This window comes from Thunnus albacares, chromosome 11 (genome assembly GCF_914725855.1).
Source record: "Thunnus albacares chromosome 11, fThuAlb1.1, whole genome shotgun sequence".
NCBI classification, from domain to species: Eukaryota; Metazoa; Chordata; class Actinopteri; order Scombriformes; family Scombridae; genus Thunnus; species Thunnus albacares.
This window is the reverse complement of record NC_058116.1, coordinates 15976420-15990213: the sequence shown is the minus strand read 5'-3', so window position 1 is coordinate 15990213 and position 13794 is coordinate 15976420. Positions and strand designations below refer to the sequence as shown.

Genomic DNA, 13794 nt, shown 5'->3' with positions numbered 1-13794 from the left:
TCTACCGAGACTGCACTCCTGTCTGTAATGGAATCACTACATTTGGCTAGAGCTGCTGGTCAGTCCTCAGCTCCATTGCTGCTAGATCTGTCAGCTGCCTTTGACACAGTTAATCACCAAATCCTCCTCTCCACACTCACTGAGCTCGGTATCTCAGGATCTGCCCTCCACTGGTCCATGTCCTACCTCTCAGGGAGATCTTTTAGAGGGTGGAGGGGTCCAAACCACACAGCTTATCCACAGGGGTTCCTCAAGGGTCAGTGCTGGGTCCTTTTTTCTTCTCAATATACTCCACCTCACTTGGTGCAATCATCCACTCCCATGGTCTCTCATACCATTGCTATGCTGACGAATCCCAGCTATTCCTATCGTTTACGCCACAAGGCCTCACAGTCTCAACATGGATCTCATCATCCTTCAAGTTATGTGCTTGCGTCCAGAACCACCGGTGGTTCGGACCAATCAACGTCCAATGAGGATTCTCTTGTGATCTCACGAATCCAGCTGCCTCACAAAAAAAGACAATGATAGACCAATGGTTCATCCAATCACCTGAAAGTGATTAGATGAAAGTGCCTGCCCTTTTCCAAACAGTTTTCAGGGATGACGTCTTTGATGCTTCTGTGAAACAAACCATCTGGTGCATCAGCTTATTTTTCCCCACCTTTATTGAAAACAATCAAATTCAAAAACAGTAACATATAAACAAGTATGAGGAACAAAAAGAAAACAAAGTGCCAGGGAATTCAATTATGATATATATCTTTTTAAATGAATTGTGCAATAAGCTTTTTACATTCAATAAAAACAAAATAATACACAGGAGGAGGAAAAATAAATAAAATAAATAAATAAGGGGGTACAAATATTCAAATCATATTAGTCAATAATGGGTTTATGTTATAAGTTTTAAAAGTTGTTTGAGTATTTGTCGCCTTTTTATTTTGCAGCTTAACCATAAAATAAAATAGTTGGAATAAAAAGCTAACATTCTTGTCCATTGAGTTGTTTTCAAAATATATCAAAATATCACCACTATAAAACATGACCATTTGACCAGTTTTCCTAGATAGAAAGTTTTGTTTTTATCAATCCAAAATAATTTGGTATAGTCTACATACAATGGACAAGAAGTGAAATTTTGTTTCTTCACAAGATTAATTAATATTCAACATGAATAAATAATAAATTACCTAAATATTAATTATTCTTGTGACGAGAGTAACATTCAGGGTCTAAAAGATGTTTGTCCCCCCGGCTTGCCGTCTGTTGCCATGGTGATAATGACTCCGAATGCTTTTTCGGATTAGCCAACCTGCTAAACATTCAGCCAGCAAATTACTACGTACAGCTACCAAACAAACGCGTTAGAGAGACAACCTGCAGTCATGGCGTCTGTTTTAGATGCTCTTTGGGAGGACAGAGACGTCCGATTCGACATAACCGCACAGTAAGTTAAGTTAATTCACTAAATTATTTCACCAGTTTAGAAGCTAGTTAGCTTAGCTCAGCTACGCTAAAGGTAAGCTTGCTAAGTTACTAATACTTAGCTGCAAGGTGTTTTCTAATGTTAGTTGCTTAGCTTCCTGTTTTCTCGTGGAAAATGTTTTGCGGTATACCACACATGTAGTGTAGAGACGTCTAATTAGATGAATACTATGCATTACTGTAACCACCTACAGCAAAACTAACGTTAATCTAAAACAATCCTCTCCATACTGGTGCTGCAGATATTACCGATCAATCTATCAATTTGTCCCGTGCACAGGCAGATGAAAACTCGGCCAGGAGAGGTGCTGATAGATTGCCTCGACTCAATAGAGGACACGAAAGGCAACAACGGTGATCGAGGTAGTTATCTTGCTGTCTTGGAGGTAAAAACTATCTGGGCAATTTGTGTGTAGCTGGTCAACTAAAAATAATGTCCACTTATTTTACAGGACGACTCTTGGTGACAAACTTGAGAATCATTTGGCATTCTTTGGCCCTGCCAAGAGTCAATTTATGTGAGTACACCTGCATCGTTAATATGTTTTATCATTTGATTCTACCTGTCATCCAACAGTAAAAACTCCTTGTATCTTTAATTTAGGCATTTATTTCTGCTCGTGAACATGCCATTCATCCGTCCATCTATACTGTATATTAAATGTACACATCATGCATCTCCACCAGCAGCCAATCAGCTGAATATTTCTGCCCTCTCTTGAAAATGCATGGTATTAAATTACCTTATTAAATGGTATTATGCGGTCATCTTTAAATGATCATGATCATCATTGTAGGTTTAATGACTTTCCTGTGCACCCTCCATTTAGTTTTCCTTTTTGCTAAAACCTCATCTAAATCTAATGATGTGAGTGACAATTATAGTCACGATTGTGAGAATAATCTAATAGTAAATAAGCTTTTTCTAAACACCCTAATTTCTACTAACCTTTTCTAAAATAGACTTGAAGTATCAAACATGGTTTCCATTTTTGTGGCATTATATATGTTGTACTGTATGTTCAGTCAACTTTATTTTTAAGAGTTTTAATGAATGAACACTACATGTAATATTGATATGATAATGAAAAGCATGCTGAGGAACAAAATAAGAAACTGACCATTATCAGACATCATATCAGATATCCCAGTGTGGTTTCTGTCTTAAAGGATGGATTCACAGCTTTTCAAGTCTGTCTTAAAACAACAGTCAGGTGCCCATATGAGCACTGAGAGAGGTTTTCCTCACTGTAATCATTCCTCCTGTTCGTACTGGCTATTAAAAGATCCCCTTCAAATGTGCTTTCAGTATAAGTGATGGGGGCCAAAATCCACAGTGTGTCCTCACAGTCATTTTGTGCAGAAATGCTTTTAGTTTATTTGAAGCTTATATGAGGCTTCAGCAGTCAGCGTTAGTCATATCAAGTGGATATCTGAAACATTTACAGTCTTTTTAGCATCAAATTCCAACTTTGTGTTTCCTTGGACAATGTTTTCCTGTTGAGCTGCGATGGAAGTATAGTAACAAAAAGAGGGACTTTGGCACTAAAAAGACCGTAACGTTAAAATATATCTACTTCATTTGAATAATTTGGACATCTGAAGCTTCATGTTAGCTTCAGATGAACTTTTAAATACATTTTTGCACAGAAGGAGGACTGTGGATTTTGTCCTCCATCACTTACATTGTAAGTGCATTATGAAGGGATCTTCTAATTGTCAGTATGAACAGGAGGAATAATTACAGCAAGAAATACCTGCTTCAGTATTCATTTGGGCACCTGACTATTGTTTTAAGGCAGATCTAAAAAATTGTGAACCTGTCCTTTAAGGTTCCCATTCTTTTTTGAGTGCTTACATGTGCAAGTACTTGCCAACAAAGAGCAGAATCAGGATGAAGAAGCCATGTGTTAAATCATATGAACCTAAATGCAAATCTATAATTTCTTTCAGCTGTTGGTTACAACTCCATCATTAACATCACAACAAGGACGGCTAACTCAGTAAGTAAAACTTTGTTTTATTTCTGTAATTATTAATTCTTTTGTTATTGTCTTAATATTTCAACTCAGCAGTATTTCTTCAGAATCATTTTACATATTTTCACACGCAGTATACAGTATACAGTATACTGTTTAACTTAAATTCAGTATATAATAAATGTGATACAGACAGATAAACATGCTAATTTAAGAATTGAATGTTCTTCTCCAGAAATTGAGAGGCCAGACTGAAGCACTCTACATCTTGACAAAGTCCAACAACACAAGATTTGAGTTCATTTTCACAAATGTGGTTCCAGGAAGTCCACGGTTGTTTACTTCTGTTATCGCTGTACACAGGTAAAAAAAAGCAAGAGGGTTCAACTCCCTGATTACAGTCTGCATAAAATGTACAATATGTCCTACTAAATGTTTTAAAATGTGTTTGTTTTTTCCCCAGGGCCTATGAGACCTCTAAAATGTACAGGGACCTGAAATTGCGAGCTGCTCTTATTCAAAATAAGCAGCTAAGACTCTTGCCCCGGGAGCAAGTGTATGATAAAATTAATGGAGTTTGGAATTTATCCAGTGATCAGGTACAGCTGTTCCTCCTGAAATTTGTCTGTTCAAATCTTCTTTTTTTCTTTGCTTTTGACAGCTTATTTTATGTACAAACCTATTGACAGTTTCTGTGATTACATTCATGTACAGACTAACTGTAGAGGTGTGTGTTCTTTCTGTTGTCATTCATAAGAATTTTATTTGAAGTAGCAGAGCAGTCGTATGAAAATGTTTTCCTAATTCCTAATTCTTTCTAAGGTGTCCACATATAATAAGATTACTCTTTTATTTAATAATTGATATGACATAATTAATGTGCAATATGAGTAGCTGAATTCCTTTTCCTTGATTGTTGTTGGTTTTTTCTTTCTTTTAGGGTAACCTCGGAACCTTCTTTATCACCAACGTTCGGATTGTGTGGCATGCCAATATGAACGAGAGCTTCAACGTCAGCATTCCTTACCTCCAGATTGTACGTACAATACACTTTAGAACATCACCTATCCTACCTGACCTGTCTAAAGCTGAAAACTGAGCCTAAAATGCTGAGTTGCAAATATATTTGCTTATTTGCTGTGCAGTCACAACCACTGGAGGGAACAGATACTGTATTATATGTAGTAGTCTTTGCCTATTCCCAAAATTATGTACCTTCCCTGTTTATATAATGTTATAACAAACTCACAGACCACTATTATGTGCTCAGGAGCTTTTCAAGAGCCAAACTCTAGTTCTGTGGTTGTTTTGTGCCTTTAAGTTTATACGGTTTACAACAGTCATTCAGAATTACAGAATTCACTGTTCACAAACCATTCAGTACAATAGAAACGCCACATTTGTGAGCCACCTGTAGATTAGTGTAGTGCACCAATCTACAGGTGGCTCACAAATCATATTACATCATAATGCATCCTCAGAGCAGGACAAATGTCTGAAACAATGTAGTGACTCTTTTCAGCAGCAACTCAGGACTCCTAATGCAAGTGTTTCTGTTGTACAATCATGTATTCTGTCCAGTTTAGGATGGTGTATGTATTCAATGTCCTACCTTTTTTCCCCCAAAGTGGTCTATCAGAATAAGAGACTCCAAGTTTGGCTTGGCTTTGGTGATAGAGAGTTCACGCCAGGTAACTTCTCTGCACTTTGAGTCACATTTACCCGATATAATCACATTATTGGGGTTGCTTGTGATTAATAAATTTACACTGTTTTTTTTTTTGTTTTGTTTTGTTTTAGAGTGGAGGCTACGTGCTGGGATTTAAGATTGACCCTGTGGATAAGCTTCAAGATGCACTTAAAGAAATCAACTCATTGCATAAGGTGTACTCTGCCAACCCCATCTTTGGAGTGGACTATGAAATGGAAGAAAAGGTAGGTATACATGAATCACTGATCCTGAACGCCTCATTAGTGTAACTTTAAAAGACCACTGTGTAAGATTTACGGGATCTACTGGCAGAAATGTGAATATAATATTCATAAGTATGTTTTAATTAGTGTATAATGAAAATAATAATTGCTGTGTTTTCATTACCTTTGAATGAGCCCTTTATATCTACATAGGGAGTGGGTCCTCTGCCACTGAGGCTGTCATGTTGCATCGCCATGTTTTTACAGTAGCCCAGAATGGACAAACCAAACACTGGCTCTAGAGAGGGCCTTTTGCGTTTTTCGCAAGTTTTGTGACTACCTGGTTCTCCTACACACTTGGAAGGGGAGGGTGAGGGGCAATCAACTGGTTGCATTCTGCAACCTCACCACTAGATGCCACTAAATTTTACAAAGTGGTCTTTTAAACAAAGTGTAAACTTGTGACTGGAAACAAAAATGAAAATACTCTACATGTCTGTTTTTGAATTACTGCGTCGTTGTTACAGATGTCTTTTTTTCTCGCTACATTATTATAAATGTGATTGATTACTCCACTGTTCAGGAGATCTTGTTGTCATAGTGCTGTTTGTCCTAACATTAAATCCAGCCGCAGCCGTTGGAAGAACTCACGGTGGAACAAGAACCCGATGATGTGGAAATTGAGCCTGACGAGCAGACTGATGCTTTCACTGTGAGTGTGCCTGTTGGCCACCATTGCACTCATCAATCCTTTGGGAGTCAGTGCTTTAGTTTCCAGATTCTCAGAATAGCTGTAAGCTAATGCCCTTCAACACCATGAACAAACATGAATTCATGTTGCCTAGAGCTGATGCTGATAGCGTGGCGCTCATCAGACAACAATAACCTACTATAACACTCAGAATATTCTGGTTATCTGATTATTAAATGTATTAATTGTGTCTGTTGTTTGCAGGCCTACTTTGCTGATGGCAACAAGGTAAAGTCTCACAACAACTTTTATCCCCTGCTATAATTGTTAAATATGCTGTACAAAATGTTGTGCTCTATGATTTGTAGAAATGTTTAATTTGTTCACTGTTTCCAAAGCAACAAGACCGTGAGCCAGTTTTTTCTGAGGAGCTGGGTCTCGCCGTTGAGAAGCTGAAGGAGGGCTTCACACTTCAAGGACTGTGGGAAGTCATGGGCTAAAATAAGACAACAGTCTATTATTTATACGTAGGTTAGGTTAAAAGTTGTACAGTTTATGCTTAGATACTTTTTCATAATAAGAAAAAACTAAATTATATGTATGTAATATTTATTGTGAGGTTATTTCTATAAAATATATTTTCTTGTGAATAGAATGTGAAATATAATGCAGTTTGTATTCTTTAAAGTAAATAAATGTATTTAAATAGAAATCAGAGTACTTTTTTTACATCTCAATAATATTGTATTAGTAACATTAATTTAGTAGATTTGTTCTGTCTTATACACAGTCTGTTTATATGTGAGAGGAACAATGTCTCTGACTAAAATACATAACTGCACAAGGAGCTCGAAAGAGGAAAAACTGTTCACTGAGCCGCCTGTCTACTTGTTAAGTAATTATAACCTCTTGGATGTACTTGCACACAAATACTGAATCACACATTTGGAAGTGGTCATTACTATCAGTGAACTGTGACTCATGTCACATGGAAACAGACTGTAGTAAATACCAGCAGTAGCGGTAAACACAAAGTAGAATACAAGCCCTTGTGCACCACTTTAAAACGGTATCCTCGGGACAAAAATGTCTGTGTCAAAAAACTGCCATAAAAATATTATTTATTATTATTTTCCACTTTCACTGAGTTCATTTTTTTTGACCAACATCAGTCCTGATCATAATAACCAAATATTCATTCATTTTCAAGATTTTAACCCTTTAAATGCCAGTTTGTTTACATAATGCCACTGTTGATTTTTATGGAAAAAAAAATATTATTATCAGTCTGGGATAGGTCATTATTAGGAACAACATTGGTGTTTATGCATTATTATTTTTGTGCAGTTTTAAAGTAAAGAATCTTGTCTATTATTGTTTTTTTTATTACTATTACCCTTCAAAGGTTCTACCTTCTAATAGCCTATTATTTTACTTTGCTCTAGAAATAAAACAAAGTTCACTTTGAACAAGAACAAGATTTATTTTTCAAAATCCAAGACTATTCAGAACATAAATAGAGTGTGTGTGTGAGAGAGCTCATTTCAGTTTGTAGCAGGTGCTGCAGATGAATGACGTGTGGTCTTTGCAGGCACACTTGCCACACTTGATGCAGGTGGTGGCCGTTTTTTTCCTTTTTCCAGTGCATAACTCACACAGCCTCCTCTTTTTGGGGTTGTTGTCTGAGTCAGGGTCTGGGTCTGTGTCCTGTTGCCGTAGTCTTGCCACCATGGCGGCAGCGGCTGGTGTGTGGGGAAGGCGCTGTCTCCGTGCCATTTGCGGAGACACAAGCATTTTCCCCAGTTCGTCCAGGAAAAGCCTCCGTCTGAATTTCTTGGCCTGATTCCAGGAAGAATCCACGGATGTCCACAGTACAAAGGCGTTGTGGGCAGAGACGTCCAGCATGTTGTAAAAGAGAACCATCGGCCACCGACACGTCTTTCTCCTACAGCTGTAGATGCTGACAAGCTGCAAAGGAAAAAAAAAAAAGACGAATGAAAATCCACTATTAACCACTTACTGAAATCAAAATATCATTAGAATATGAACACAACCAACAAAGATTAAATGAAACTTTTTTTTAACCCTTTAGACTCAACATAGTCCCATGTTTGTCTTTTTTAGGGGGGGGCAGGGGATCTTTAGAGGGAGATAGCAGGTCAACATTGTACGCCACATAGAAGTGATATACATCATCTGAAAGCTGGGAACCTGAAGATTAATTTGAGATGCAGCTCAGCACTGTGTTTTTCTAGTCATAAATCTGTAATAAACATGTTTTGGTTAGGCACCTATTCCAATTTTGAAAGTTCAGAGTGTATAAAGGCCTAGAACATTATGATGGAAGTATATGATGGCCATTCCCATTCTCAATTATGTCTCATGCTGTGATTTGCTATGACATTTGACATTTGGAGATTTCTGTAAATTGCATTTTTTGGCGATTGGATGGTGAGCACGGTGGTCTATGGGGAAAATGCTTTTTTGGCCGCAGGGGGATTTTTGCGCTGCAATACCACAATAGTCCACTAGGAAAAATTGGCTGCAAGGCTGAGCGGAGGCGCCCAATCCAGCTCTTATCATACATCCATGTAATTTACCCATGTTCACTAAACGCCTCGCATGCAGGCTATCAGTAGACACTACAATTTACCAATGCTCCCTAAACACCCCACACTCAGAATATCTGGAGACTACAATTTTGTGTTGAGCTGAAGTTGATTGGAGGAACTGCAGTGCCCGTTCAAAACGGCACTAAGTCTTGAACATACATGCCAAGTTTCGTTCACAGTAAAGTTACACAGTTCAATAGTGGAGCTTAAGTCGTTTAAACGCTTTTAAGTCATTATCACTACGGATGTAATCCCACCTCCGACTACAATGTGGGTTGCAATGGCAGAATGGCGCTGTCTCTATTTCCGCTCGTTAACTTCATAGGCAGAAGAAGTAAATCAACGTTGTAGAAGCAACTTGTTTATGAGGTATTTCTGTATATTTCTTAACGTGCCTGAGACACCCAGCACCAATTCTTGCATGTACATGCCAAGTTTTGCTCATAGTAACGTTACATAGTCCAAACAGCAGAGCTTAAGTCTCTTACAAGTTTTCAAGTCATTAACACTATGGATGTAATCCCACCTCCGACCACAATGTGGGTTACAATGGCAGAGTGGCGCTGTGAGGTATTTGGTATTTTTTTACATATTTCTCGAGAACCGCTCATTCAAACAACTTCACACATCGACATTGCACTTCCTCATTTCCCCAGCAATCCACCCGCCAAGTATGAAGTAGATCGGATGAACTGTTCTCGAGATATGCGAAAGACATATTTACATACAGACATACATAAATACAGACAGAGAGACAGAGATTCCTTGCTTTATATGGAGAGATAGAACAGACCTTATCCATGTTGTCGACACCTCCTTTGCAGCGGTTGTAGTCTGTGAAGATAGTTGGCTTCTTTTTCTCAGTGTCGCTCACAGCCGGCTCCCGGTGCTTGGTGCTGAGGAGCAGCACAATCTTCCCCCGTTTGGGTACGTACGACACCACTGTGTGCGTCCTGGTGAAGGCAAAGAGGGAGGACAGGGGCGCTCTCTGCCTCGTCTGCAGCAGTTGCGGGGGAAGCTCTGTCTTGGTCTTACGAACAGTACCGACAAGGGCAATTTTCCTCTTCAGAAGCTCCTCTGCCAGCTCATAGGAGGTGAAAAAATTGTCACAGGTCACGGTGCTCCCCTTGAGGCCCTCAGTCATTTCCAGAACAACTCTCTTTCCCTGGTCCACCTCCGGGGCACCGCCATCAGATTTCCCCGTGTAGATCTGCATCTTCCACGCATAGGATGTCTTGACGTCGCAGGTGACCCAGATCTTTAAGCCATACTTGGCTTGTTTTTGAGGCATGTACTGGCGGAACCTGCAGCTGCCCTTGAACGGGACGAGCTGCTCATCCACACACACATCTCGACCCGGATTGAACAGCAGCGGGAGGCGTCGCGTCCACTTCTCCCAGATGGTCCGAAAGGCAGCCAGCTTGTCTTTCTTATTACGCTCAGGTCGTGTCATCCTGTCATCGAAGCGCAAACAGGAGCTCAGGAGCCTGAATTTACAGTGGGACATGGTGGCCCGGAAGATGGCCCGTCCGGTGTGGTCATCCCACAGGCTGTGGGTAGACTCGTTCCGCGACCTGTGCACACCGGCCAGGATCAGCAAGCCCATATACGCCTGCAGGTCAGTAGCATCCACGTCTTTCCAGTCTTTCACGGTGCGTCTCCCCTGCAGGTTGGTCATGTCCACGAGGAGCTGGGTGATCTCTTCTGTTATGAGGAGATCGAAGCAGGACTTGACGTTGCTGATCCGGGCGATGGCGTACCGTGTGGGTCCCGGAGTCAAAGCGGTGGCTGGAAAGTAGCGCAGCGTCTCGGCGTGACTGGGAGACCAGACAATCTGCCCATTCCTCGATTTCCATCCAGGATCCTCTTTCTCCTCCATGTACTCCCCGTTCTCTGTCCTGTCCTCAGAGGACTCATCAGAGGAATGTTCGGTGGACTCAGAGTCCAGCACATCATCCTCTGTGTTTGTGTCCTCTTCATTTTCGGAGACAACAGAGTCCTGCTCGCTATCAGATGGCTCTAGGACCAGCGTTATCTCCGGATCTTCTTCTTCCGTTATGAACTGTGTCTCCATCTCGCCGCCTATGCAACAACCAGTATCTCAAGCTGCATTCATGGCGTATATCCCAGTTGACACATACACGCCGCCGCGATGTCCGCACACTATGGTGAGTAACTTAAACAATTTTCGCGCGTCTGTTGCTGAGTAGCGCATGCGTGAGCGGGGTCCGCCCTCTTGGACAGCTAAGTACGGCAACTCCTCTTGGACAAACCGTGGAAAAAATGAAATTCGCTCATTTTCATCTTATCTGTCTCTCTCTGTTTATTATTTTCAACTAGAACAGTCACAAGCCAAATACAGTTCTGTCCTGCAGTTGAATTTTGAGGGAACTGTTACTGATAATAGGAAGAAAATGTCTAAGTTTTGTTATTATTCTACTTTATACAAAACTAAGTTCAAAGAAGATGCTATGTCAGCATTTTCTAATTATTTGGATGGTGTAAATTCTATTTGCCAAGAGGAAAAGTTAATATGTGACTCTCGAATTACTATAGAAGAAATTATAGATGCTGTAAATCATCTAAATATAATAGGTCACCTGGGAATGATGGAATCACCTCTGACTTTTATAAACTTTTCTCTGAGTTGCTAGCACCATTAGGTCCCACTAAATGTTTTAAAATGTGTTTTTGTTTGTTTCCCAGGGCAAGTGAGACCTCTAAAATGACCAGAGGAGCAGGTGTATGATAAAATTAACGGAGTTTGGAATTTATCCAGTGATCAGCTACAGGTGTTCATTCTGAAATTGTCTGTTCAAATCTTCTTTTTTTCTTTGCTTTTGCTAGTTTATTTAATGTACAAACCTATTTACAGTTTCTTTGATTACATTCTTACTACTTTCTGTACTTTCTATTGTCATTCATTAGAGAATTTTATTTTAAGTAGTAGTGCAGCCATGAAAATGTTTTCCTAATTCCTAATTATTTCTAATGTGTCCACATACAATAAATGTAAGGTTACTCTTTTTATTTGATAATTGAGATAATTAATTTGCAATATGAGTAGCTGAATTCCTTGATTGCCTTGGTCTTTGTTTTTTTCTTTTAGGGTAACCTTGGAACATTTTTTATCACCAACATTCGGATTGTGTGGCATGCCAATATGATCGAGAGCTTCAACGTCAGCATTCCTTACCTCCAGATTATACGGACAACACACTTAAGAACATCAGCTATACTACCTGACCTGTCAACTAAAGCTGAAAACTGCACCTAAAATGCTGAGTTGCAAATATATTTGCTTATTTAGTAGAAACAGGGTTCTCCAGGCATCTTCCAACAAAAAGCAGCTGAATCAGGTGCTTCTCAGTTTGAGGACAGCAGACTTCAAAAAACAGAAGAGACTGGAGCACACTGATTAATTTGCAGCCTTTAATTGTGCAAACAGACTAACGTTTCAACACTACTGTGTCTTTATCAGAGTCAGGGTGACCCTCCACCCTGACTCTGATGAAGATGTTTTTTGATATTTGCTAATTTGTTGTTCAGTCACAACCATTTGAGGGAACAGATACTGTAATATATGTAGTAGTCTTAATAACTCTGACCTATTCCCAAAATTATGTAGTATCCCTGTTTAATGTTATAACAAAAACACAGACCACTATAAGGTGCTCTTCAGGAGCCAAACTCTTATTCCATGGTTGTTTTGTATATTTCTGTTAATACTTTTTACAACACACAAGTCATATCAGAATTACAGAATTTACTGTTCACAAACCATTCAGTACAATAGAAACGCCACATGTGTGAGCCACCTGTAGATTGGTGCACTATACATCCTTAGAGCAGGACAAATGTCTCAAACAATGTAGTGACTCTTTTTAGCAGCAACTCAGGACTCCTAATGCAAGTGTGTCTGTTGTAAAATCATGTATTCTGTGGTGTATGGTGTATGTATTCTGTTTCCTCCCTTTTTTCCCTAATGTCTGTTTGTGAATTACTGTGTCATTGTTATTGATGTCTTTTTTCTCTCTACGCTACCATAAATGTGTTTGATTACTACACTGTTCAGGGGATCTTGTTGTCATAGCGCTGTTTGTCCTAAAAATAATTCCAGATAACTCACCATGGAACAAGTCCCCGATGATGTGGAAACTGAGCCTGACGAGCAGACTGATGCTTTCACTGTGAGTGTGCCTGTTGGCCACCATTGCACTCATCAATCCTCTGGGAGTCAGTGCTTTAGTTTCCAGACTCTCAGAATAGCTGTAAGCTAATGCCCTTCAACACCATGAACAAACATGAATTCATGTTGCCTAGAGCTGATGCTGATAGCGTGGCGCTCATCAGACAACAATAACCTACTATAACACTCAGAATATTCTGGTTATCTGATTATTAAATGTATTAATTGTATCTGTTGTTTGCAGGCCTACTTTGCTGATGGCAACAATGTAAAGTCTCACAACAACTTTTATCCCCTGCTATAATTGTTAAATATGATATACAATATGTTGTGCTCTATGATTTGTAGAAACATTTAATTTGTTCACTGTTTCCAAAGCAACAAGACCGTGAGCCAGTTTTTTCTGAGGAGCTGGGTCTCGCCGTTGAGAAGCTGAAGGAGGGCTTCACACTTCAAGGACTGTGGGAAGTCATGGGCTAAAATAAGACAACAGTCTATTATTTATACGTAGGTTAGGTTAAAAGTTGTACAGTTTATGCTCAGAAACTTTTTCATAATAAGAAAAAAATATATATATGTAGGTAATATTTATTTTGGGGTTACTTCTATAAAATATATTTTCTTGTGAATAGAATGTGAAATATAATGCAGTTTGTATTCTTTTAAGTAAATAAATGTATTTAAATAGAAATCAGAGTACCTTTTTTTTTACATCTCATTGTTATATTTATATTAATGCAGTAGGTTTGTTCTGTATGTTATACACAATTTATTTGTACGTGAGGGGAACACAATGTCTCTTGACTAAAATACTTAACTCCACAAGGAGGTCAAGTATTTTAATAATGTTAAAACAGGATAAACTGTCACCTCCTGTTCCAGCAGCTGTTCACTGACCCTGTCTAGTTGTTAAGTTATTCC

The 13794-nt window shown here is 39.2% G+C and overlaps 2 protein-coding genes and 1 long non-coding RNA gene across 6 annotated transcripts; 2 read left to right on the top strand and 1 right to left on the bottom strand.

Moving 5' to 3' along the window:
• Positions 1–1269: 1269 nt before the first annotated feature.
• bbs5 (Bardet-Biedl syndrome 5) lies at positions 1270–6737 on the top strand. The gene is made up of 12 exons (XM_044365486.1): positions 1270–1450; positions 1769–1851; positions 1941–2006; positions 3442–3491; positions 3703–3830; positions 3931–4066; positions 4408–4503; positions 5096–5158; positions 5268–5402; positions 6010–6093; positions 6337–6360; positions 6471–6737. Exons 1-12 carry the CDS (start codon positions 1389–1391, stop codon positions 6570–6572), a joined length of 1029 nt encoding a protein of 342 aa, XP_044221421.1. The 5' UTR covers positions 1270–1388; the 3' UTR covers positions 6573–6737.
• A 793-nt stretch (positions 6738–7530) lies between these two features.
• LOC122991979 (piggyBac transposable element-derived protein 4-like) lies at positions 7531–10762 on the bottom strand. The gene is made up of 2 exons (XM_044365485.1): positions 9478–10762; positions 7531–8040 (listed from the first exon to the last, which is right to left on the bottom strand). The coding sequence occupies exons 1-2, from the start codon at positions 10756–10758 to the stop codon at positions 7612–7614; spliced, it is 1710 nt and encodes a 569-aa protein (XP_044221420.1). The 5' UTR covers positions 10759–10762; the 3' UTR covers positions 7531–7611.
• Positions 8428–13516, top strand: LOC122991982. 4 transcript variants are annotated; one of them, XR_006405958.1, is made up of 4 exons: positions 10769–10852; positions 11391–11476; positions 11794–12874; positions 13252–13515. It is a non-coding gene; the product is annotated as an uncharacterized LOC122991982 (long non-coding RNA). The 4 variants fall into 4 exon arrangements; XR_006405960.1 differs by lacking the exon at positions 10769–10852 and adding an exon at positions 8428–9053 and having other exon boundaries at positions 11391–12874; positions 13252–13516; XR_006405959.1 differs by lacking the exon at positions 10769–10852 and adding an exon at positions 10228–10302 and having other exon boundaries at positions 11391–12874; positions 13252–13516.
• The last annotated feature ends 278 nt before the right edge of the window (positions 13517–13794 follow it).

What these genes read in the sequence shown, in the direction of transcription:
- LOC122991979 (XM_044365485.1), bottom strand. Translation starts at nt 10,758, where the DNA reads ATGGAGACACAGTTCATAACGGAAGAAGAAGATCCGGAGATAACGCTG. An exon ending in GTGTCGACAACATGGATAAG is followed by an intron (nt 8,041 to 9,477) that starts GTCTGTTCTATC and finishes TTTCCTTTGCAG; the next exon opens with CTTGTCAGCATCTACAGCTG.
- bbs5 (XM_044365486.1), top strand. Translation starts at nt 1,389, where the DNA reads ATGGCGTCTGTTTTAGATGCTCTTTGGGAGGACAGAGACGTCCGATTC. An exon ending in CGATTCGACATAACCGCACA is followed by an intron (nt 1,451 to 1,768) that starts GTAAGTTAAGTT and finishes TCCCGTGCACAG; the next exon opens with GCAGATGAAAACTCGGCCAG. An exon ending in GGAATTTATCCAGTGATCAG is followed by an intron (nt 4,067 to 4,407) that starts GTACAGCTGTTC and finishes TCTTTCTTTTAG; the next exon opens with GGTAACCTCGGAACCTTCTT.